The sequence below is a fragment of the Ochlerotatus camptorhynchus genome, unplaced genomic scaffold, assembly GCF_037179485.1.
Source record: "Ochlerotatus camptorhynchus isolate MF236.1 unplaced genomic scaffold, CSIRO-AGI_Acam_v1.1 ptg000592l, whole genome shotgun sequence".
NCBI classification, from domain to species: domain Eukaryota; kingdom Metazoa; phylum Arthropoda; class Insecta; order Diptera; family Culicidae; genus Ochlerotatus; species Ochlerotatus camptorhynchus.
Window position 1 is genome coordinate 266,444 of NW_027041072.1, and position 24,625 is coordinate 291,068.

The 24,625-nt window shown below is 38.3% G+C and overlaps 2 protein-coding genes across 4 annotated transcripts in view; one reads left to right on the forward strand and one right to left on the reverse strand.

Moving 5' to 3' along the window:
* Positions 1-7,072, forward strand: part of Zmynd8 (Zinc finger MYND-type containing 8) — a 42,060-nt gene extending 34,988 nt beyond the window's left edge. For both annotated transcript variants that reach the window (XM_065237107.1, XM_065237108.1), the window contains one exon: positions 6,403-7,072. In XM_065237107.1, coding sequence (XP_065093179.1) covers positions 6,403-6,669 — 267 coding nt within the window. In that variant the 3' untranslated portion in view covers positions 6,670-7,072. The remainder of the gene's footprint in view (positions 1-6,402) is intronic.
* LOC135713902 (thiamine transporter 2-like) lies at positions 7,058-24,552 on the reverse strand. 2 transcript variants are annotated; one of them, XM_065237120.1, is made up of 3 exons: positions 24,471-24,552; positions 8,545-8,732; positions 7,058-8,478 (listed from the first exon to the last, which is right to left on the reverse strand). In XM_065237120.1, exons 2-3 carry the CDS (start codon positions 8,668-8,670, stop codon positions 7,273-7,275), a joined length of 1,332 nt encoding a protein of 443 aa, XP_065093192.1. In that variant the 5' UTR covers positions 8,671-8,732; positions 24,471-24,552; the 3' UTR covers positions 7,058-7,272. The 2 variants fall into 2 exon arrangements, with proteins under 2 accessions (XP_065093192.1, XP_065093191.1); XM_065237119.1 differs by having other exon boundaries at positions 8,545-8,724; positions 24,471-24,546.
* Positions 24,553-24,625: the final 73 nt, after the last annotated feature.

Consider the following 24,625-nt stretch of genomic DNA (forward strand, 5'->3'; position numbering starts at 1 on the left):
GTACCGAATTCTGTAAAAGTTACTGAACAGATTTTCGTGCTGTCAAACTCAATATTGGCTGCCATTTCGATGTTGCGTGTCTTTCGGTTCTACGTTGTGAAACGTAAGTACTTTACTTTTAGCTAGATTCCGGGCAATTTATGCCGAAAATATAATTAGTATTATTTCTAGGCCAATTTTTTCAGACGTGATGAACTCAATGTCCTCATCTACCGCAAAAACTGCATTTTAGCCTCGATTTTAGCACGGTTTGCTACTGAATCGATCGAGTCCGGGTTCTTAAATGATTTTTTTTATTTTATGTACAAACGAAAGATGAAAATGCCTCTTCAGAAATATATGGTTAAAAGGAATGAATCTTTTGGTTTGGTGAATTTGTTCTTACCAGTTAATTATTCAATAAAAATTAAAATGTTTACGATTTATTCTGAAAATAAAGTACAGTCGATTCGGTAAAAAATATACTGAACGCTATGGTAAACTTTACTGATCTTTCAGTAAAATTTACATTCCAAAAGCTCACAAGCGAAGAAAATTTACAGAACAGGTTGTAAATAAAAAATTACCGAATGGATTACCGAATGTTCAGCTGTTCCATATTCGGTAAAAAATTACAGTATACTGTAAAAAAATCTTAGTGTGTACGCTGAACAGATGGCGGTAGTGTGTAAACGCAAGGGAATTGACTATGCGCGCCATAGGTGGTGGTACTACCAACTACGATACTTTTAAATTGTCCGTTAAATGCTTGTTCGATGAACAACTTGCGAGTGTTATGTCTGTTTGTCTGTGAAAGCATCATATGCCCTGATAATTTCTTATATGTTACCCCCGAATCTTCCACCCTTTGAACTGCCAACACTGGTGATACGCCGTGGAAATACACCATCGGGATTTTTTTTTGTTGATCTGCCTTGGTTCTCCGTTTTGTGAGAGTGGAATGCCCGGAGATTTTGGTCTTCTTTTTGTTCGTTGTTTACACGTGAAATATCAATCGGATGCATTTCAAATGAATCGGGCGTGACTAGATAAAGGGTGATACGGTCAAAATTTGGTCAAGGGAAAACGCGTTTATTTAAAAAATCAAATTAAATTTCTTTTTCAAGTTCAATTAGTATAAAATTCAGGAAAAATATTCAGCTTGACCCCTGCCATCAGATTTTGTACAGCCACCTTGTCCACCTTCTTCGCCGCAGAAAGCCAGTTTGCCTTGAACTGCTGCTCGCCCTTAGCAGTTTTTTTTTGGTCTTCTTTAGGTTCCGCTTGACAATAGCCCAGTATTTCTCAATTGGGCGGAGCTCTGGCGTGTTGGGAGGGTTCTTGTCCTTGGGAACCACCTGCACGTTGTTGGCGGCGTACCACTCCATGGCCTTTTTACCGTAATGGCAAGATGCCAAATCCGGCCAAAACAGTACGGAACAACCGTGTTTCTTCAGGAAAGGCAGCAGACGTTTATTCAAACACTCTTTCACGTAAATTTCTTGGTTGACAGTCCCGGAAGCTATGAAAATGCTGCTTTTCAAGCTACAGGTACAGATGGCTTGCCAAACCAGATATTTCTTTGCGAACTTTGACAGTTTCATGTGCTTGAAAACATCTGCTACCTTTCCCCTTCCTTTTGCCGTATAAAACTCCTGTCCCGGAAGCTGCTTGTAGTCGGTTTTGACGTAGGTTTCGTCGTCCATTACCACGCAGTCAAACTTCGTCAGCATCGTCGTGTACAGCCTCCGGGATCGCGCTTTGGCCGTCGTATTTTGTTTATCATCGCGATTTGGAGTCACTACCTTCTTGTAAGTCGATAGTCCGGCTCGTTTTTTGGCTCGATGCACGGTTGTAGACGATACACCCAGCTTATTTGCGGCAACTCGGAGGTTAGGGTTTCGCTTGAAACTACCGGCAACTCTCTTTGTCGTCTCAGCGGCTTCCGGTTTTCGATTTCCACCCGATCCAGACTTCCTGGCTGTCGACAAACGTTCCCCAAACACTTTAATTACATTTGTAACGGTTGATTTGGCAACTTTTAGCGATTTTGCCAACTTTGCGTGCGAGTAGCTCGGATTTTCGCGATGCGCGAGCAAAATTTTGATACGCTGCTCTTCTTGCTTGGACGGCATTTTGACAACTGAAGAGTGAATTCCAAAATCAAAATAGGAGCAACATTCTACACACACACACCTTCAAAATGAGGGGTGTTCAGGTTTTTTAAATGCAAAATTGAAAGAAATACGTCAAGTTGATATTGACCAAATTTTGACCGTATCACCCTTTACTACAGAATCAGCACGTTTGGCATATTAAAACAATATGATTCGTAGTTCTGATGCAAGGCGTAACAACCAGATGCATCACAGAGCTGAAAATTGGAAATACGCCATGTAGGAGGAAACGTTTTTGATGATTTGAAATGATATTTTCTTCTACTTTTTCGTGTTTATTGAGTAGTTTGTGAACTGTTCTCTCTACATGTGGCAAAATATGGTTTGTTTACATTTTGGCTCTTCCGTCCCTTTCAAATGTTAGTCTAGATTTCACGCGCGGGGCGAGATTTTGCGAAGTTACGAGAGCCAAAAAAAAACTAGTTGTCTCTCTCATGCTCCGCTCCGGTAATGCATGCTCAGATGTGAATACACCTTAAAGGTACGGCCGCTCTGGCATCCGATATCGGACGAGACGATATTTTTTACGGCGGTATGAGAGAGACACTAGTCAGTACTTACGGCTCGTACGATATTGGATGCCAGTGCGGTCGTCCCTTAACCCTCTGCTTCCCATGGTACACTGGAGAGCAGTTCCACAGTCGATAATACCAACAATCAATACGAAACTAACGATTTTAAATTGGCTCACCACTTTAGTAGCCTATTGGTCCCAAGCAAACGATTAACGTACCCTATTCTAGTTGAAATTCTATTACTACACTATGTTTGTTTTGATTCGCTATGAAAGTTTGACAGATAACATCAGGGGTGTGTGGATTCATGCAGAACATGCAGGGGTGAGTTTAATAGCTTGGGACTGCTTGGGACCGTTGTTCTGGTACTGAGTGAGCCAAAAATAATAATAATTTTCTTCGGGACCCAGTGGTCTTAGAGTTACCTCTATGATAATACTATATTGAAGGGTTGTTTCAAATACATAACACAACTAAATTTGTGAAGATTACATCTGATATTCATTTTAAAATAAAGTTGTCTATTTTACCATGAAAATCATGTCAATGCATTAAAGTAAAAACTACTATGCTTCATAGTGCTCATGACAATAAGCAGCTGTCTACAGCAACAGTCGATTTTTTATTTCGGTGTGAACCACGCGATAGCCTGTTTCGAGACTCGCTATTATATAATTGCTCTTTGTTCGTTGCTAGCAGTTCGGTGCCTTTTGTTGCTACGGTGCAAGATTTGTGAAGTAAAAAACACCATCAAGTTTAGCTTCAGCCATTGTGATGCTAAACCAAACATCGGAGAGATTGTAAATTTCGCCAAAGTTTCATTATGCGAATGGAACGACGGCAAAGGTACGCATGTCGCATGCTGGTGAATTCATTCAATATGTGCGTGTGTATGACTTGCCACCAGAGGTACCCGACAACGAGCTGGATAAAGTGCTGGGGAAATATGGAAAAATTAAACGCATCATCCGGGAGAAATTTCCAACTGATCTGTGTTTTGAGGTATATACAGGGATACGCGGTGTATATATGGATATGAAGAAGGAAATCCCCACGTCATTACATTTCTTCAATTGCAAAGGAAATATAGTTTATGATGGCAACAAACATAAAGGTTTTCTGTGCAAGGCGGACGGACACCTAAAGCTTTTCTGCCCCAAGCGGAAGGCTCGGAAGGAACCGGAGAAGCAACTTAAGGAAAAAGGAAAGCAGCTAAGTGAAAGAAAACAAAACAGCAGCAGTACGTATGCTTGTGTAATGGTGGAAGGTGAGTCGTTAGTCATTCGCGACCAGGAAACGGACACGAGGTTGGAGATGTTGATTGAAAATAACGAAATGGACGTGACGACCAACGGGAGTAGCGGAGAGCATGCAACAGGAAACGACGTTCAGAAGCAGCAGCAGCGATCACGATTCGGGTTCAATGAAAATGAGGAACAAATTCGGGAAAGAAAGAAGTTTCGTGCACGGGAGAAGATCGCTTTGTCGTCGCTTCGATCGCCACCAAGAAAAATCCCATAGTAAAATGCATTTTTATATCTTTTTTTTTGTATTTTATGTACCAAAATTGGTATTCCATGTTACTCGGCTCCGTTAAGTTATTTTTATAACATTTGAGCCTGCCAAATAAACAAAATGAAAAAAAAAAAATAATAATTCCAAGTTAATAGTTCAACCATCAGTTGCGTTTAAAATGAGCACGTTTTTATAGTAAACTAGCTGAGTGTGCCTGCCTTGCTCGGGATTCACTATTAGCTTGAGTTTATGTGTCAATTAAAAACAAGCATGCTATATTGTACGTAGCCCCTTTATCTAAGGGGCTACCCCCTATGACCTCCACATGTCAAATTTGGTTCCACTTGCTTGATTAGTTCTCGAGTTATGCAGAAATTTCTATTTCATTTGTATGGGAGCCCCCCCCCCCCCTTAAATAGGAGGGAGGGGTATCGAACCACCATAAGAACCTTTCCCTGCCCCAAAAACCCCTCTTTAAAAAATTTCACGCCGATCGGTTCAGTAGTTTCAGACAGACAGACAGACAGAAATTAATTTTTTATATATATATTTAGATAGATAGATAGATTAAACTGTGGGGTATAGTATGTGTGGTATTCTGGTAAGCTGGTTGGTATAGAAAAATGAATGGTTTTGATTTCGTTTTTATCATTAAATTCACGATTCATAATTTATCTTTTTTTTTTTGTTTATTGAATTTGAAACCTATTTATTCAACTATGATTAAATAATGTCATATAATTGATTACATAAAGCATTTCTTAAGTCTAATGTAACTGTTTCCCTGAACATTGTACATATGAATTGGAGGTCCATGAAGTAGGTCTACATGGAGTATATGAAATAGTGACTTGCAGCTGTTCACTTTAAAGGATGCAAAGTGGGTTGAATGTTCTTCGATCTGCCATTGTTGACATGCAACATTTAAAGGATTGTTTGAGATTAGTAAATCTTTGATTTGTTGTAGTTCTATGAAATTCATATTTAAGATTCACTTTGTTAAAAATTTACCAACTAAAGCTGAACAATGCATTAGGTCCTAAGTAACATTGATCGATTCTCTTCATCGATTTTCTCTTTCGTTAATAACATGGGTACATAACCGTTTCTAGTCGTGTTAGTTGTATTAGAAGCTAGATAATAGCGTCTTTCGTCGAGCTGTGTGTTAAAAATAGATGTGAATGTCTTAACATGGCCGTGAGGATGCAAAGAGAAAGTCGACGAAGAGAATATGTCAATGTTACTTTGGGCCTAATGCATTTTTCAGCTTGAACTCTATACTCTGTGCCTCTGTAGGTAACAGTGCATGAAGCATTTAAGCTTGAAGTTAGTAGCTCACTAGTTAAATTTAATGACGAAAACTAAGGTAAATCTATAAGCCTCAAGCTAACAGTATTTTTATAAACTAAAGGGTCCTTTAAATGATTCAAATTTCGTATATCATGTATAAAAATAAAATTAGCTTTCGTGCAGAGCGTAAAGCATATGTTACGCCAAGATGTTTCTTCTAGAATATTTCTTAAAAACTTGATGCAATGCTTCAAAACGGAAACCCCATGTGTATCGCGGAGGGCCTATTAATTGTCTGAGCATAGTGAAGTAGTATATGGTACTTTGGTTTATGATGTTCATCAAATATTTCTTTGAACAGCGTGTGGTGGCAAATTCTTTGTTCTTCTAAAGTACAAAATAGTTCATCGTTAAATCGAGGAAGCAAAATCATGTCCACTAACTCAATCAACGATAAAACAAAATTCTATACTTTATAATTTTCATGTATTTATTCTTCAAAAATCAAAGGAAAGTAGTGCACAAAGAACATCATTTCTCTTGCTGTCATTTTAAAATTAGTTAATTTGATTTGCTTCTTAGTAATTGTTTTAAACGTATTCCTTTTTTTATAATCAAACATTTGCACACTGCAATCTGGTTGTACAACCGCTATGGTTTAACATAAACCATACGGTACAACCACACGCTGTATGGTAAAGCATTACAGTTTTATTGGCCCCAAAAGAGACAAACAACCAAGTCAACGACTACCCGACCAACGACCTTTTGACATCGACTAATAAACCACTAAAACAACCTGAAACCATTAAACATAGCAACGCAAATGGGCCTCACTTGGCGCCCTCTCACTCTCCTCCAGAGGCGAACCAGAGTGAAAATCTCTTAAATAAAGTAATAAAATAATAATTTGTCCTTTATTCCAGATGCTTAATCCCGTCTCCGGAGGTCCACCTTCATATACCATCGTTAGTAACGCTCCGAGCAAATGGCCGCACCAGCCAAACGCACTAACTGCCACTATTAATTCCGTTGAGCAAAAGGTCGTAACGTGTTCTGCCGTCACACCTACTCCAGTCGGTTTACTGGCCAGTTCCAGTGTGGTTGCGGCGGCAGTTTCCGGAGGAGTACTAGGGCGGCCAAGCAGCGCAAAGTCCGTTGCAAGCGAAAAGTTTGTCATCGGTGCCAAGTAAACGCTGATCAGGCTGACCTGTCCCATCGCATCGGTTGGTGTTTGTACATGTGTAAGTATGTTCTTCTACGGGTATACCTCGATCTGACGTCCGACGTGAACCAACAACACCATCTATTGGTAATGCTGATCGATAAAATCGAGGTATACCTGTGTTTTTTAAGTCATAACAAATGCTCGGTGGTCTTTTGTTTGAGAATTTCGAACAAAATAATTCACACGTGTAAAATTAGACATAAGCTGTGTTTGTTTTAATCGCTGGCAATGAAACATTTTTTTTTAATTTTTAAAATTGTATCGCATAATAACATGAGAGTGAGATTGCATGGTACATGTGAGGATAATAGGATAATGATCTACTCAGCATCGATTAATAAAATACGTTCACATACTATTCTGCATAATAGGCTTTATTTTACTACTTCGAAAACCTTCGAATGCTTTCTCCAGTATTAAGTAACTCAAGGAAAATTCAGTCTATGTTTAACATCACCAATCAGTCTACGCTTTTGTTTCTACCTCAATCCTAAAATTTGAACTTTGTGTTTGGGTCATTCTTAAGTACCTAATAGTCTCTCTTAAGTACCTAATAGCAGGGTGATCACTAGATCGTTCTACTCATAGCACTGTTTATAATCTCACCTATTAGAAATACCAGATAGATAACACTGAGTGCTACAAAATAGTAACCGTATACGGTGAATTGTCCTATCACATCAAGAGCGAACCAACCGTCTGAGTCTGTCACGGCATAAGTCAGCATTGTCTGCAGCGATAACGCTATCAACGTATTAAATCCAAACACAAGACCGAAGCTATCGTCTGAGATATTTTTGGCGATTTCGGCACTAACAACCGTTATGGTAAAGGCGTACAACACCCCGAATACAATGTATCCAACGTAGCTGATTATGAGATTGCTGGTCAAGGTTGCTAGCAGAATGGCACCGCCTTGGCCGACGGATAGGACGGAGAGTGCAAATAGACTACTCCGTGGTCGTAAGAAGCCGCTGTGAATGTATCCAGCAAGCAAAGAAACTACAACACCTAGCAGTGTTACCGTAGCCTCGACGGCCCCATTCCATTTTGCTTCTTGGGCCGGATCGACCGCACTCCAGAGCGCCTGAATATAACCGATCGTCTGGATATATCCAGCCATGGCCAGTGCATACCAAATGCTCCACTGAAGAACGGTAAGATTGGTGAATGATGATTTAAAGTGCATCCATATCAGCACGAAAGCTGACAGTATCTTTCTTTTGAACGAAGGCGATTTGGAGGAATTTTTCTCGCTTGAACTATCGTTATCGCAGCTGTTTTCATCGGTTTGTGATCCTATAATAGGTGGTACGGACGCTCTATGAAAGTACATGCTAGTTTTAACCGATGGTAAAAACAATGCCCACAATGTAGCGCTGATTTGTGCCGCCACTGATAGGTAGTTCAATTGTTTGTAATCCATCGCGTCGGAGTATACTAAAATCTGCGCTAATACAGCGGCAAAAAATCTCCCGCTGTAGATGGCGGCACGCGTATGTGAAGTCACTTTCTGATAGTGCTCTCTATCGACTTTGGCATAGATGTAACTGAAGTACGCAATTTCGGCTGCACAGTAAGTTCCGTAGAACACTTCTAAAGTCTTGAGAGATGCTAGCGAGGTCGTCCAAAGTAGCATACTCCAAACTACGACTCCGGCGAGGCCATTCACTATAATCAGTGGTTTGTAGCGAAGCATATCCGTTATCAGAAATATGATGACCAGTTGAGCCAGGTATGAATAGGTTCCGATGGGAAAAGCCTCTTGGATGACCTGAAAAACATATTTATTTTGTTTAGTGAATGTGTCTTTGGCTTTTTAAGCAATAATCCTTAATACCTCGGTCATCGTAAGATTGCGCCATGGTCCAGCCAAGTAGTCTACAATAAACGGCTCGCTAGGACGGATTTCTTTGAGGAAGCCGAACGTACACAGCATCAATGATATTTTGAGCCATTGTTGCATGTCTTTTGCTAGATGCCAACCGGTTTATGTCTGATGAGCTTGATTGGTGCGCGACTAATGAGCTATTGCGAAAAAAAAGTGAGCGTAGGTGCATGGTTATTGGTACATGTGACTGTTTGATTATTACTGAATGCAGCGATTGTGGCTTTATTGGTAACGGAGTGGTATTGTCTGCTACGATAGGGTAAATGTACAGCAGTTCTTATAGAACCATTTACTCATAATTGCGGTAGCTAAGCTATGTTGGGTCTCTCCTAACTCAGTCGGCAAAGCGCAGCTATGCGGTGGGTTAGATTCCCGGTCCCGGTTTTTCGGGCAGAAAATTTTCTCGACTTCGCAGGGCATTGGGCTGATACAAATTTTGAAAGTTTCGCTCCACAGTGCTTAACGGATCCAAATCGGGTAATCATTAGTCTTCCCAAATTTGAACTAATTTAATCAAAATAAGTCAAAATAAAGTTCTATTATATGCAACGAATTTTACTAAAATCCGTTCACTGCGAAAAATTTGCAACACAAGCGTTTTACCGAAGATATCCAATTAACAAGATATTCCACTAATCAATTCCTCGAACAAGGCAATGGATACACCACCCTTATGCGATCGCAGTGCAATCTGGTGAGTGTACATTGAAACTGTCCCGCCAGCTTCACCACCTGGGGTCAATAACTGACAGGTGTCAGCATGACAGATGCCATCGCAGACGTTGGTCATCATCATTATGTTACGATAGCAAGATTCTCATTGTGATTGCTCCGATCCGATTTTATTCATTACCACTTTATATGCAACAGATCGCACATCCAAGCTCGCATCATAATGGGCTTGTAATGTGTTGCTTTCGAGTGAAGGAGTGCCCAATGTCACTACCGGTACCATTAAAATGCAAATAATCTCTAATAGTAAATGATGATTTGCGACGCTATTGCTTAAAATAATCTTTATAAGCATAGAAGTAAACATGGAAAAACATTCCCTCTCCCTAAATAACACTGTGCAACAAATCCTCGAACAAATCAGAACTTTTTTTTCTAGGACTGAGAAAGTTGACCGTATTTGACATTCTGGTAGACTTCTGAGTAAAAGTCCTGAACATACCTATATCCTAAAACGTCCTAATTTTGTGGTACCGCCCTTTTTATGATATTTGGTTTGTTGTCCCGATGTCGGTCGAACACTGCCTAACTAAAGCATGTTAAGACATTGCCGTCCAGTAGTTTTTTGTAGAAAATTACTTGAGGAACATTTTTCTAGAACATTTAAAAACGATATCTCGTTATTTTACCCTTCGTTTGGGGGATTTTTCAAATCACTGTAAAACCCATAGTATGTGCTGGTATGATGAGATTTCCGTAAAGTAATTATTTTAACGACCCAAAAGAATGAAAACACTCTAAATCCGATGATATTAATCATACTTTATTGTTATTGATATTTTTGAAAAATGTCCCTCAAGTAATTTCCTACAAAAAATTCTTGGATGGCAATGTCGTAACATGCTTTAGTATACAACCGGCATCGGGACAACATACCAAAATTCATAAAGAGGGTGGTACCACAAAATTAGGACGTGTTAGGTTAGGGTATAAGTTTGTTTGAGACTATTACTCGGTGGACCACGAGAAAGTCAAATAAAGTGAATTTTCCCAGTCCTAGAAAGCCTTGTGGCACAGTGTAATTATTCCAACACCCCAGTCACTAGAAATACAACGTATAGAATCATTGCTAAACAAACGTAATACAACATGCCGTCTTCCGTGGCCAACGCAGCATGCATTGTATTAAAAAAATTACGTCGCAATAATGATTACTTTCCTATGTTATAACTTAGGAAGGTATTTGTCAACGCCGGTGAATGCAAACCCAATTGGAAGCTGCCGAAGCTGAGTGATGGCAACGCTTCGTGTTTTGATTTGCGCTGTACCGTCCGCTCAGTGGTGTGGGTTCGTACATGCATAGATGTTGGTGTGCGTGTTTTTTTTTCCAACGCTGCTGTTTAACCAACAATCAATACGAAACTAACGATTTTAAATTGGCTCACCACTTTAGTAGCCTATTGGTCCCAAGCAAACGATTAACGTACCCTATTCTAGTCGAAATTCTAGTACTATGCAATGTTTGTTTTGATTCGCTATGAAAGTTTGACAGATAAAATGAGGGGTTATTGGTTTTTCCTATGTTTCGAGGGGTGATTCGACAAGCTTGGGACCGAAGATAGTACCAGAGGTGAGCCAAAAAGTTGAGCACGTTTCTTCGGGACCTACTTGTCTTAGAGTTACCTCTATGGTTTAACGTTGTCTCGTCACAAAACATTTGGCGCTGTTATTTGTCTCTATACATTCCAAAGAGTGAAGGGGACCTAGTTTTACTAAAATTGCTCAAGTTTAATATAGATCAGCCAATCAAGCCCAAAATGTTTGATCAACCAACAGCCAAGATTTCATAAATTTGACCTATAAATTTTTTTTGCAATTGTTTTTGAATGGAAAATACGGTCGAAATGAAAATCCCTGGGCTTTGGCAAAACCTTGAGGTAGTTTAATTAGGCTACCAGGTCCCAGGGCTGATCTGGATCTTTACCACATTGGAAAGATGCACACTAGTGTTGCCAGATCAGTGTTCATGCTTACCAAAAGTGCATTTGAACCAGCTTATAAAAGCATATTAACAGATTACATCACCGCACATTGTTTATTGCTCTGTACTAATAATAAATGATTAAGCACAGTTATTTAATATTTTAGTAGGAATGCTGGATTTAGTCACATTAGAAATCATCTGTTTTTTTTTCAATAAGTTCTTTATTGAATTGAATTTATTTCTATGGGTTTTCAAGTGGGAAAGTCGCCGTTAGTGGCGCTCAACTCGAATAGGAATCTTTACACTATTTTTTAGAGAAATTTTGTTCGAGCCTCAACGTCTGTTCTGCATAGTATTCCCAATCTAAGTCCAAGCACAGATAAACAGACATAACATTCGCAAGTTGTTCAAGAGTGTAAATCGAAGCTCCCAAGCATTATTCGAATTTAAACGCATTTGGTATATATGTGCCTCACATGGTGATATCATTAGCTTTGCATATCACAGTTCAAACATAGAGGTAACTCTAAGACTAGAAGGTCCCGAAGAAACGTGCTCAACTTTTTGGCTCAGCTCTGGTACTCTCTTCGGTCCTAAGCTAATCGTTTCACCCCTCGAAACATAGGAAAATCCACTAACCCCTCATTTTATCTGTCAAACTGGCATGGAAAATCAAAACAATCATTGTGTAGTACTAGAATTTCGACTAGAATGGGGTACGTTAATCGTTTGCTTGGGATCAATAGGCTAGTCGAGTAGTGAGCCAATTTAAAATCGTTAGTTTCGTATTGATTATTGGTTCAATGTTCGACAATATTCTACTTTATCGATTTCTGCTTTACCGACTCTAAACATGATTCGCTAAATATATAATCAAAGCTGCCAGAGAGCAGAGCTTACACACATGCCTTTTTTTAATGGATCAGATTTAGGGATTCGATCCTGAGAACTGTTAGTGTGTGCTGCTACCGATGTCTTCGTTCGATCGCCCGGGACCACAGTTGGGCTGGTTGATAAGAATGAAGTCACAACTCTTGCAGAACAAGCAATTGACATCGCATTGAAATGCGAAACACTTTAAATCCATCTGTTTTGAACAGCAGTGTGATTCAATGCACAATACACTTGAACTGATAGTGAAAGATTTTCAACAACTCAAAGTTTAAAACATTATAAATCAACGTGTATAACACAGGTTACATACACTTTAAATAAATGTGATAGTGAATTTGAAAAATCAAGTGTTAAAACAATCCGATAAGACGGGTGGGATTTTTTCAGTGTAGACCAAAGAAAGTAAGAAACATAGAAAAATTAACGGACCACTGAATAACATCGAGTTATAAAAATTAAAGTTTCTGGAGTTTCTCTGAATTTGACTTCATTTATCTGTGGTCTATAATAATTTCTCTTATTAAAAATTCAGGAAATCTTTAAAAAATGCAGTGGGATAGCATCAAAGTATTTCCGAGAAAAAATCCAAAGGAGTTTTGGAAAGATTTCTAATACGTTCTGAGAATAATTTAATTCAAAGACATTCCGTGGGTATTGAATTCTGAGGATAGTTCCAAAATAATTCTAGATCAAATTCCATTGTCATTTCAAAAATAATTTCAAGTCAATTCTGAAGTTCCAAAAGAATTCAGAGCTGAACACAAAGGGTGCTGATTTCCGAGAAGATTTTCAATGGTATTCCGAGGATAATTACAACAGCATTGCGAGAAGAATATAGAAAAGAGAAATTCATGATTTTCGAAGGGAACGTTCTGCATAGAATTTGTGCACTGTTATTAAGAAATATTCAAGGGAGTAACATTTGTTTTAAATGGATTCTAAAAGGAACCCTGAAGGGAAATTATTTTAATGAAAATTTATAAGAACATTGAGCAGTTCCACACAAACTGACGAATCGGAAAAAAACTCGACCTTCTCCGATTTGCATAATTGTTTGTTACGGGCAATGATTCAAGTTTTTGCTAAAATTCGACCATTTTGGACCTTGCAAAATTTTCAAAATGGTGCCTTTGAAATTTGTCAAAAAATTGTAGTCCGGAAACTGCATTTCTGATCGAAATGACGTCTGAAACAAAGTTGTTAGGGATCAAAACAAGCTTAAATTAGGAATTGCTTAAGCTAGCATTCAGTTAAATTTGTTGTATCTTGTTGAAGTTATCCTAAACTTAATTCTAATGAAATAACGTCCACTATTACTACTGTACCCTCAATGAATTGAAAGCAATCTAAATGTAACATGCAAGAAGGTAGAGAATAGATCGTCATACCGAACCGATCGTTGATCACTCTTTATATACACTACTTACATACACATACGCACCACACGCAAGAAATGGTAGAAATAGGTGATCGGTACCACGGTAGGAAGTTAGTTCGCCTAGATACTTCGGCAGCAACAGTTCTGCACAAAAAACCACGTACCCGTACCCAATCGAATAAAGTTAAGTCAGTGAAATTGCTCGGTTGTTCTGTTTTTCTGTAAAGTCTGAAATTAAGAAGGGACTTGTGATCTTTCGTCGCGGGTGAAGTGTGTTTGCCCACGAGTTTCCCACTAAGTCCGAAACAGAGGTGTGGATTTAATGTTTTCCTAGCGCGGTTGGAGTGATCAGCTACCCTGAATGGGACAGGGGGCACCGGAAAGAGCATTTTTGTTGTGGCGAAGTAGCAACTACCAGGTAGCTTTGTGTTAGTGTGACCGCGGTGATCGAGTGATCATCTTTTGGCCAGAGGCTGAAGCCGTTAAGCAAACCTCCGTGATCTGGACATTTTAAAGTGCTCTCTCGGGCACGAACAAAAGTTGTACAAAGAAATAATGCAAATATAAAATAAATTTGTTTAGTAAGCTTAAGTATTTTTTTTTTAAATGACGTAGATATCTTAAATGGCTTAATGTGATACCCTAAGGAAGCCTTAGCGTGAAACTTTAAAGGCACAAATGTAAGCTTCCACAAAACATACAAATTTGAAATTTCTACTCCTTGGTTGCTGTGCTACTACAAATAGAGAGTAGCAATTTCAAATGTGTATGTTTTGTGGAAGCTGACATTTGTGCCTTCGATGTTTCACGCTAAGGCTTCCTTAGAGTATCACCTTACCAGGTTTTTTTTTGTTAAAATAAAAGCTTATGAAAAATGCACACTTTTGGAATGTTTGAAATTATGGACGCTTAAAAATTTACAAAAATCGTAGAACAAAAACTTTTGGTCAATTTTCTGATTTTTTTTGTTAAAACGTTTGTTCATGTTATGTATGTTGCCGTTTCAGGGAAAATAATTCGACGCAACTGAGAGCCACAGCATGCTGATAATCTGACGCCAATTCTGAATACGCCTTTTTAATGCACCACCAACGTAGAGTGCGCCACGTGAGTTCGAGAAGAAACGTCAACCAAACCGTTTGTTTACATCAGAATAAGTATTTTCCCCAACGCAAATAACAGCATTTTTATTCAAAATCTTGCCAATTTCCATCGGTAATTGTCTTATTGTACGATTTTCCACAAATCTGAACTGATTTGCACCCTAACTATTCACTCACAAGAAATCCGGAAGATCATAACCACTAAGGCACTTTTCTAATTATCCATTTTTCTCAACAAAAATATTCCTGAACACCAGCAGGATCTTTTCAAAAACGTTACAGAATTAAATTTTTCAACTGTAGATTAAGTTTTGCAGCATATCTCAGATGAATCAATTTATCAGGAAAAGTAAAAAAGTGTTCCGCTTCCTATGTCTCAAGGCAAAAATTTATGCTCACAACACTCTTTTTGACGTTTTCCTATTCACCACCAGAGGTTGAATCGATCGTTTAGTTTCTATTAAAAAGGCCTATTGACAATACAACCTTCCTATACAACCTTTAAAATTATCCCGCAAATCCATATCGCCAACAAATTGGTTCAAATTTGGCACAGTCGTGTTAGTTGGGACCTCAATACAAAGCGAAAGCGCATTGGGAGGCAGTGCGTTGTGAAGTTAACTTACCCTACAGTGTTTGAAAAAAATACCCTACAGTGTTTGAAAAAAAAAATGATGAACATGTAATTTGTGATATCTTATATATAGATATAAACTACTGAACCGATCGGCGTGAAAATTGGTATGCAGGAGTTTTTGGGACCGGGAAAGGTTCTTATGATGGTTCGAAACCCCTCCCCCTCTGTAAGGGGGGGGGGGGGGGGTTCAATAATAATGAAACAGAATTTCTGCATAACTCGAGAACTAACAAGCAGTCTTTTGAACTATTTTTTCAAATTGTTGAAACTATAATGTCAAATATGGAACCAGAAGTAAAACTGCATATTTATGGCGACTTCAATCAACGAAACGCAGACTTTATTACAGATATTGAAAATGAATCATTTTTACTCCCGGTCGTAGGTGAAGACGAAGCATTACAATTATTATTCGACAAAATATCTTATTTTGGTCTTAATCAAATAAACCATGTAAAAAATCAATTAAACTCATATTTAGACCTTTTATTTACAAATTGTACTGAAGACTTCTGTGTGGATACATCATTAGCACCTTTATGGAAAAATGAAGTGTTTCACACAGCAATTGAATACTCAATCTTCGTACAAAATTCTTCCTCCTCCAGCGACTGGGAATACGAGGAAGTGCCGGAATACCATAAAGCAAATTACGAAGAAGCCAAACGTAGACTATGTACAATAAATTGGCAAAATTTAATAAGTATTGAAGGAAATGTCGATACTGAAGTAGAAAAATTTCACTTAATTCTACAAAACCTAATCTTAGAAACTGTACCATCAAAAAAAAGAAGACGAACACAAAACAATAAACTACCCGCATGGTTCAATCCACAACTGAAAAATTTGAAGAATAAAAAACAGAAAGCTCATAAACTATACAAAAAAGAAAAAACTGAAACCAATTTGCGAAACTATCACAACTTATGCAACCAATTAAATACAGCCACCAACTCTGCATATGAGGACTATAACCGCAAAGTCGAAAATTAAGTCAAATCATGTCCTAAGAACTTTTTTAATTATGTAAACACGAAATTAAAAAGCAGCAATTTTCCTTCGCGAATGAATTTGGATGCAAATGTAGGTGAGAATTCTTCTGAAATTTGCAGTCTCTTTGCAAATTTCTTCCAAGAAGTATACACCACATTTTCCGAAGAAGATCGTGACCGCGATTTCTTTGCATTCATTCCTGAAATTTCTAAAAACATCTCTGTCAACCAACTTTCTCAACATGAAGTCCTCAATGCACTAAAAAACTTAAACGCGTCGAAAGGGTCTGGACCTGACGGCATCGCACCCATATTTTTGAAAAACCTTTCTGAAGAACTCGCATTTCCTCTAGAGCGTCTTTTCAACATGTCTCTGAAAAATGGTAAATTCCCTGAAATTTGAAATCATCTTATTTGGTACCTATTTTCAAATCAGGTGCAAAATCAGACATTCGAAATTATCGTGGAATTGCTATTATTTCTTGCATTCCAAAACTTTTTGAATCAATCGTAAACGGCAATATTTTTCAGCAGGTGAAAAATCTAATTACAAGTAAACAGCACGGCTTTTTTAAAGGTCGCTCAACTACCTCTAATCTTCTAGAATATGTATCTTTCATTATTAAAGCGTTGGACAGTGGCAAGCACGTTGAAGCGCTATACACCGACTTCAGTAAAGCATTTGACCGCATCGACATACCATTATTAATACTCAAATTGCAGAAAATAGGAATGGAGCCTGGACTTTTGAATTGGCTTCAATCATACCTAACACATCGTTAACAAATAGTTCGCTTTCAAAATAAACTTTCAGAACCAATTTCAGTCACCTCTGGGGTACCCCAGGGTTCTCATTTAGGCCCACTTCTTTTTATTTTGTACATAAACGACATTTCCTACATACTTAAAAAAATAAAATTGCTTGTATATGCAGACGACATGAAGCTCTTTATGGAAATAAGTAATTCTAGCGATGCAGAAGAATTCCAGAATGAAATCAATATATTCCACACCTGGTGTAGTAAAAGTCTACTTAAACTGAACGTAAAAAAATGTACTGCAATAGCATTTAGCAGAAAAATTGAAACACCGCATATTGAAATATCATTAGGCAACCAAATAGTAGAAAAAAGCAAAATTGTAAGAGATCTAGGTGTAATCCTAGACTCCAAACTAACTTTTATAGAACATTATAATACTATCATTAGTAAAGCAAACAGAATGCTAGGCTTCATCAAAAGGTTCAGTCATAATTTCGAAGACCCATACACTATTAAGCTTTTATATACCACATATGTAAGGCCAATTCTGGAATACTGCCACCTAGTATGGAATCCATACATTTCCATACACGAAGAACGCATAGAATCTGTCCAAAAACAATTCCTTTTATATGCTTTACGTAAATTGAATTGGACTGCATTTCCATTACCATCTTATGAAGCGCGCTGCATGCTCATCAATATACAAACACTTAAGGAGCGCCGCCAATTTGCAATGCTTTTCTTCATCAACGACATTATTTCAATGCGCATAGATTCGGCAGAAATTCTCGCACAATTAAATTTTTACACACCTTGTCGATATCTTAGAACACGGAATTTATTTTCAGAAACATCGTACAGAACAAACTATGCAAAAAATAGCCCAATCAATCGAATGATGCGCCTATATAATTTGCATTGCGGAACTATTGACATCACTATGTCCAAGCAGCAAATACAAACTAAGCTAAAACAGAATAGAATTAATGCATAGTATGTAAGTAAACATTGTAATAATCATTGTATGTAGTCTACACTGGCTTGACGAAATGGAAATAAACCTTTAAATCAAGCAAATGGAACCAAATTTGGCATGTGGAGGTATAAGGAGATGTTCATAGGGGGTAGCCCCTTAGATAATAGGGGGGGGGGGGCTACGTACAATATAGCATGCTTTTTTATTCTACGCATACACTCAAGCTTATATTGAATCCCGAGCAAGGTCGGGCACTCAGCTAGTGTAACTATATTTAGTGCTGTAAAAAAGGGAAGTAAGAATGAAACACAATTATTACAAAGTCTGGAACAACAAATCAATCAAATTAACGATTTTGTCACTTCACGGAATACGTTTCAACCGAGGTTTCAACACACGACTAAAATTCGAACTGAACCGCTGAACTTAACAGCCCTTGCATATTTCTAGCAAGCTTTCAACGAGATTGTTGACATCGTCATGTTAATTAATATCATTGACCGGTCTGTTTCATACGTCATATCAAAGGCAAAAACAACGAACGCGGCCGTCATAACAAACGTACATAGTAATAGCAATAATAGCTGATATCATCATCCTTCATTCTGGCCGAGATTCTGGCTGACGGATAGGTGGACCTATATATTGATCAAATGAACGATTTATAGATTGCTCCACGGAAAATGTCTCGCAAAATGCGGTCTAGAGTGCTTTTGCACGTATTTTTTCTCAACATTTGCAGGGCAGTTTCTATGTTACTAATGGCGGTGGTTGGCTCAGTGGGTTCTTAGAATCCACTGGATTAATTCAACTTTTTAGTTCGGTCATAATGTTTAGTATTGTGGCTCAACATTCGTACATGGCCAATAAGATCGACCCAAATTTGAGTTTAGTTTACTCATACTTCGCAAAAAGTGCAGGAACTCAGCGATGCGTAAATTTGCCTCATGTTTTCCAGGTTTTTTCCAGGAAAAAATCCCAATTAGGCCGGAACAAATCACAAATTTTTCTTTTGTCACTCGATGCTCGCACCAGTCGAGGGGGGGGGGGGATAAAAAATAATCCAAAAAAAATATAAAACATTTAAAATTCGTTTTACATTATATCTAAACCGTATATTTAAAACGCTAACATTTTTTCTTAGCCTCCGCTTTAGCCTTATACTTCTTTGAAGCCGTGATTTTTGACACTAACGCCACAAATGTTGACTTTATTATGTGTAACACTCGAGTTATCAACAAGACATTTCGCGCATAAGTTTTTGTATCCTTTCAAGGAAGAACATTGGTAATAATGTAGATGAATAGGATCAAAGCAATTGATTTTTGGGTATTGATAAATTCCGGATAAACCATCAAGCGGAATACCACAAACGTAACAGTTCTTATGAAAAAAAACGTTCTGTTTTCAATACTTCTTCCCTATCCAAATATAACTCAGTTTTCTCAACAATTGTTCGTGCTTCAAAAAATCTAACAAGACGTATGGATTCAGGAAGGTCTATTCAACAAAATCCAAGCATAATATTCAAAGAAAGGAATCAACATCCATCTTGGCTGAACATAAAAACCAAATTTTAACAAAAATACGTAGTTTTGTCAATTTAAACCTGGCTTTGGGTGTGCTTAAAAAAATAATCATCACGTATGAATTCAGCAAGGTCAGTTCTATAAAATCTAAGCATAACTTTCAAAGGACTGTATCAAAATCCAACTTAGCAGAAAAGGAAAACAAAAAAAAAACCTTTTCGAATTACAAACCCGGTTCAACCTTCACGTATAAATTCAGCAAGGTCCATTCTAAAAAATACAAGCCTATTTTTAAAAGATATGAGCCAAAATGCAATTTGGAAGAACCGAAAAACCAAATTTCTATGAAAATACGGATGGATTCAGCAGTTCGGTAAAGTCCATTCCTATTTTTCAAAGGAAGGAGCCGAAATTCAACTTGGCTGAACAAGAAACCCAAATTTCTATAAAAATACTTACTTTTGAGAATTCAAACCCAGTTATCTAAAAAATTGTGCATGCTTCAAAAAATTTACCATCACGTATGGATTCAGCAAAGTCCATTCTATAAAATTCAAGTCTATTTTCAAATATTGGAGCCGAAATTCAACTTAGCAGAACAGAAAATCAAAGTTTTTATGAAAATACGTACTTTTGTGAATTTAAACTCGGTATTCTCAAAAATTGAAGAAATTCAACCCTCACGTATGGAATCAGCAACTTCTATTAAAATACAAGCATATTTTTCAAAGATAGAAGCCAAAATTGAGTTCGGAAAACAGAAAAAATAATTTTCTATAAAAATACCTTCTTTTGTGAATATTAACCAGGTTCGTCCTTCCGGTATTCAGCAAGTTCCATTCTATAAAATCCAAGCACAAATTTCAAAAGATTGAACCGAAATCCAACCTAGCTTTAAAAAAATCTACCATCACGTATGAACTCACAAAGATCTATTCCACAACATCCAAGGTTGTTTTTCAAAGGACGGAGCCAAAATCCAACGTGGCTGATCAAGAAACCCAAATTTCTATAAAAATGCGTACTTTTGTGGATGTAAACCCAGTTTTCTCAACAATTTTGCTTGCTTTAAAAAAAAACTACCATCAGGTATGAACACACGAAGGTCCATTCTTTAAAATCTCAGCCTAATTTTCAAAGGATGTGAATCTCACAAAATCGGGGAAGGGATCTAAGGGAGTGGAATCTACGTTAAAAGCTAGTTAAACCTGAAGTGAAGCTCAGACTAACATTCAATATAATTCAATCACTCAACAGAACATTTTGGACTCCCTAAGGAAGGTTTTGAACCACTTCAGAAAAGGTTGGAGACCATTTGGAAAATTTAAGCTAAAAAAATTGTCGGTTCACTTCTGAAAAGACTGCAAGATTGTGTCGTTGCCAAACGCCAAAGCAGTTAACAAAAATCTGGAGCTCACTTAGAAAAATATCAAACCCGTTCTGACTAGTTTGGTTTCAGTTCGGAAAAAGTTGAATCAATGCAGGAAACCTTGGATTCATTTAGGAAAAGGATTAATCAGCTAATGTTGCCTCACTTCAGAAAATGCGAAACCAATTCATTCAAGATTGGATTTGGAATATGTTGAATCACTTCAGGAAAGTTTTGACAACTTTAAAAAGGATTGAATAACATAACAGAACAGTTAAGACTCAGTTAGAAAAATATTCGAAAGTTTGAACTCACCCCAAAAAACAATTTGTGCTGAACAAAGGCTGAATAAGCAATTTTTTAGCTGAAGAAGCATATTTTTCCCTGAAGAAACTCTTATTCTGCATCCAATGTTTGTTGGGACTTCAAAAAAGTTCAGACTCAGTTTTGAATCTGCTTTGAAAAGTGTCACCTCAGTTAGGAATTTCCTGAATCGTTTCTGATTTGGTCTCACTTCTAAAAATGTTATACCAATTTTGAAAAGATTGGATTTAGCTCGGAAATTATTGAATCACTGTAGAAAAGAAGTGAATCATTAAGTATCATTGCAGAAGGTTTGTAAGTTAAGACATGTAGATCGAATGCAAAAATCTGGCGACTACGGTGAGCTGGGCACATCGTAATAATGTCGGATAACGAACCACTGAAAATGGTTCTTTGTAGTGATCCGACTGGGACAAAACGAAGATGTGGGCAACGAACAAGAGGGATTGATCAGATTGAAGGTGGCTTACCTAGTGAGTAGCCAAACAAGATTAGGAATGATGTTCGATAAAATCCGTTTTCAACAACTGAAACCGGCTGATCCGATTTCAAGGACCTGTCATGCCGTACTGGTCAAGAACAAGGTGATACAACAACAACATAATAAAATCTAGCAAAGCGAGGATTCATACCTAAATGAATTTGCGAAAAATAAATATACACTGAAAGTTTTATTTTATTTCCCCCTTGGTGATATTCCAAAATTTTGAAGGGGGGATGACAAAAGAAAAACTTGATATTTGTTCCGGCCTTATGAGAAAAGTAAATATTGGATTTTCTCAGTCAATTGGTACTGTGGAGGCGAACCAGCCTCAGGCTGAAAGCCTCCTTAATAAAGATAAATCAATCAATCAATCAATTGGTACTACTACTATACTGAGTAAAATTTCCGTCAATTTTCCTCATTTTCGGGTAGATTTTTTGAGGTTTTACTCAAGGCAAATTTACTCATCACTAAGCTCCTGCACTTTTTGCGATTATCAGTAAACTGGACTTAAATTTGGGTTGATCTCATTGGCCGTATAAAGCAAAATGGAAATGTATACAGAATTCGAATGAAAAGGAATCCAGGACTCATTGGCCGGTTGATGCCAGTAATGTTAGTGAATAATGATTTTTATTTGGTCAATATAAAGCCGGTGGACGCATAACTGTCTCATGTTCTACGGACTATCATATATGTACACATGGGAAAATTATGCTGAATTTTAAGTACTCTCATATCTGCCCCATTGGCAAATGCAATAATTAATAAAAAATATTTTATTTTATTTTTAGTTTGCCAACGTATCGTGGTTATTGTTATGTTATGACAAATTGGTTTCTTTAATTTAAAAATAAAAATATATCGGTTACTATACATCATCTGAAAGAGATTGCTTTTCTGAGCACAACTATAATTTTTAAATCAAAATAACATGAGTTAAGCCACTTTTCTTTGAAATGGGTACTTTTTTACTCATTAATGGGTACTTCGGGGTTAGCTTGTAGAGTTAGCGTGTAGAGCTGGAGTCGGAATGGGAATCGCTGGTGACATTTCCCCAACGAGTAGAAGTCTGCCAAAACAATGTTCGGTGTTCTCGGCAGAAGCAGCGGCTATTCTTCATGCCGTCACGGTTTCTGCGGATCGCCCAATCCTGATCCTGTCAAACTCCCACAGTGTTATTCAGGCCCTTTCGTCGGAGGTCCCGGTCCACCCCTGGATCCAGGGCATCTTGAAGGTTGCGCCATCAAACACTACATACGGATGGATTCCCGGACACTGCGGGATCCCAGGGAACATCGCGGCGGACAACCTAGCCGGATCAGGCCTATCGGGTCCTCGGTACTCGCACAAGGTACCGTTGCAGGACGTGAAGAGATGGATCACTTGCACAGTGCGGACAGCGTGGGCAACGGAATGGTCCAGTGCCAGACTTCCGTTTATTAGAAAAATTAAAGGTGACATCGGAAAGTGGACGGACCTTGCAAACCTGCGAGATCAGAGGATTTTTTCCAGACTCCGGACAGGACACTCCCTAATCTCACATGATTTCAGCGGAGGACCCTTCAGGAAGACCTGTGAATTCTGCCATATTCCTTCGACGGTGGAGCACGTGTTATGCGTATGTCCACAATTCGAGCACCTTCGTTGCCTCCACGGTCTGCCTGCCAGCGTACGGGACACGCTAGCAGACGTGCCCTCAACTCAAGCAGCTGTACTGCGCTTTTTGAAGGCGGCGAAGCTATACTGCAGGAATAAGCACCATCGATTCTTTCGGCCGTCCGGACATATCCCCCACTGGACGGGGCCCCCAAGGACCTCCTACAGTGGACCTATGTTTTGTTATTGGTTTTGTTTTTTCACTTTATATCCTGTCTGTCTTTTTTGTATGCTGTTTACTGTGCTATTGTACTAACTGTTTAAAATGTTAGAGCTAAGTAGATTATCAAAGGCTGAAGTAGCATGATACTCAAGCAATGTGGCTGGGGGACCTCTTTCTAAGGTTTCCCAAGCTTTACGGAGATGAACTAGCCTACGGCTAAAAATATCCTAAATAAAGGAAGAAAAAAAACCTGACCGGACAGTTGAGCCTCTCCTGTTAGTTAGAGTATCGCCTGAGCTGAAAGTGCAAATGGGAAGGCCAGTAGGTGTATGGATTCGCCAACTTAGTGGAAGGCACAGAATATGCACTGAACAATTATAATTACAATTGCAACATTTGTAACACAGCACCCATGCTACTAATGGTCACCTTTTCACGGCAGACTTTGCAGTTTCCACAACATATCAGTATTCACGAACATATGCATAGCGATATGCTGCCGCTCATGGCAAGTCCGTCCCATAGCACAAATCAGTAAGCCGGGAAAACGCATTTTAACTTTGCTTCGTAACATTGCTTGTTAAGCACTAGGACAACCAGCTGTATTTCCAAACTTTTCCAGTTGTTGAGTTCATCCAGTATTATGAAAATATGGGTAATTAACTACTATTTACATTGGAAAACTCAGTTTTGACATAAACGCAAATGGGACCGACTTACGATGAGCGGCACAATAGATAGAAGTCCTATCTCTCTAATGCCGATATCGATATGACTTCGCGCCAAGTCTCATCGAATCAGAAAAATTTAGTTGATTCACACAAGTCATCACCGTTATCAGTAATTGGGTGATTGTATTAATCCTCTAATATCACACTCGATTATCAACATTGAACACTTTTTTTTTTTTCCTCTGTTCGGGACATAACACCACTGCGACCACTTACATAAACACCTCCGGCTGCACGGATCAAAACTTTGTACTGACTGAACGTCGCGTCGAACGACGAATGTGGTTTGGAGAGGGCACTCGCGGTAGTGTGAATATAGGTAGCTTGTTGTGCTGATCGATAGAGGTTTTTGACGTTCCTCTGCTATCGGA

What these genes read in the sequence shown, in the direction of transcription:
- LOC135713902 (XM_065237120.1), bottom strand. Translation starts at nt 8,670, where the DNA reads ATGCAACAATGGCTCAAAATATCATTGATGCTGTGTACGTTCGGCTTC. An exon ending in GCAATCTTACGATGACCGAG is followed by an intron (nt 8,479 to 8,544) that starts GTATTAAGGATT and finishes TATGTTTTTCAG; the next exon opens with GTCATCCAAGAGGCTTTTCC.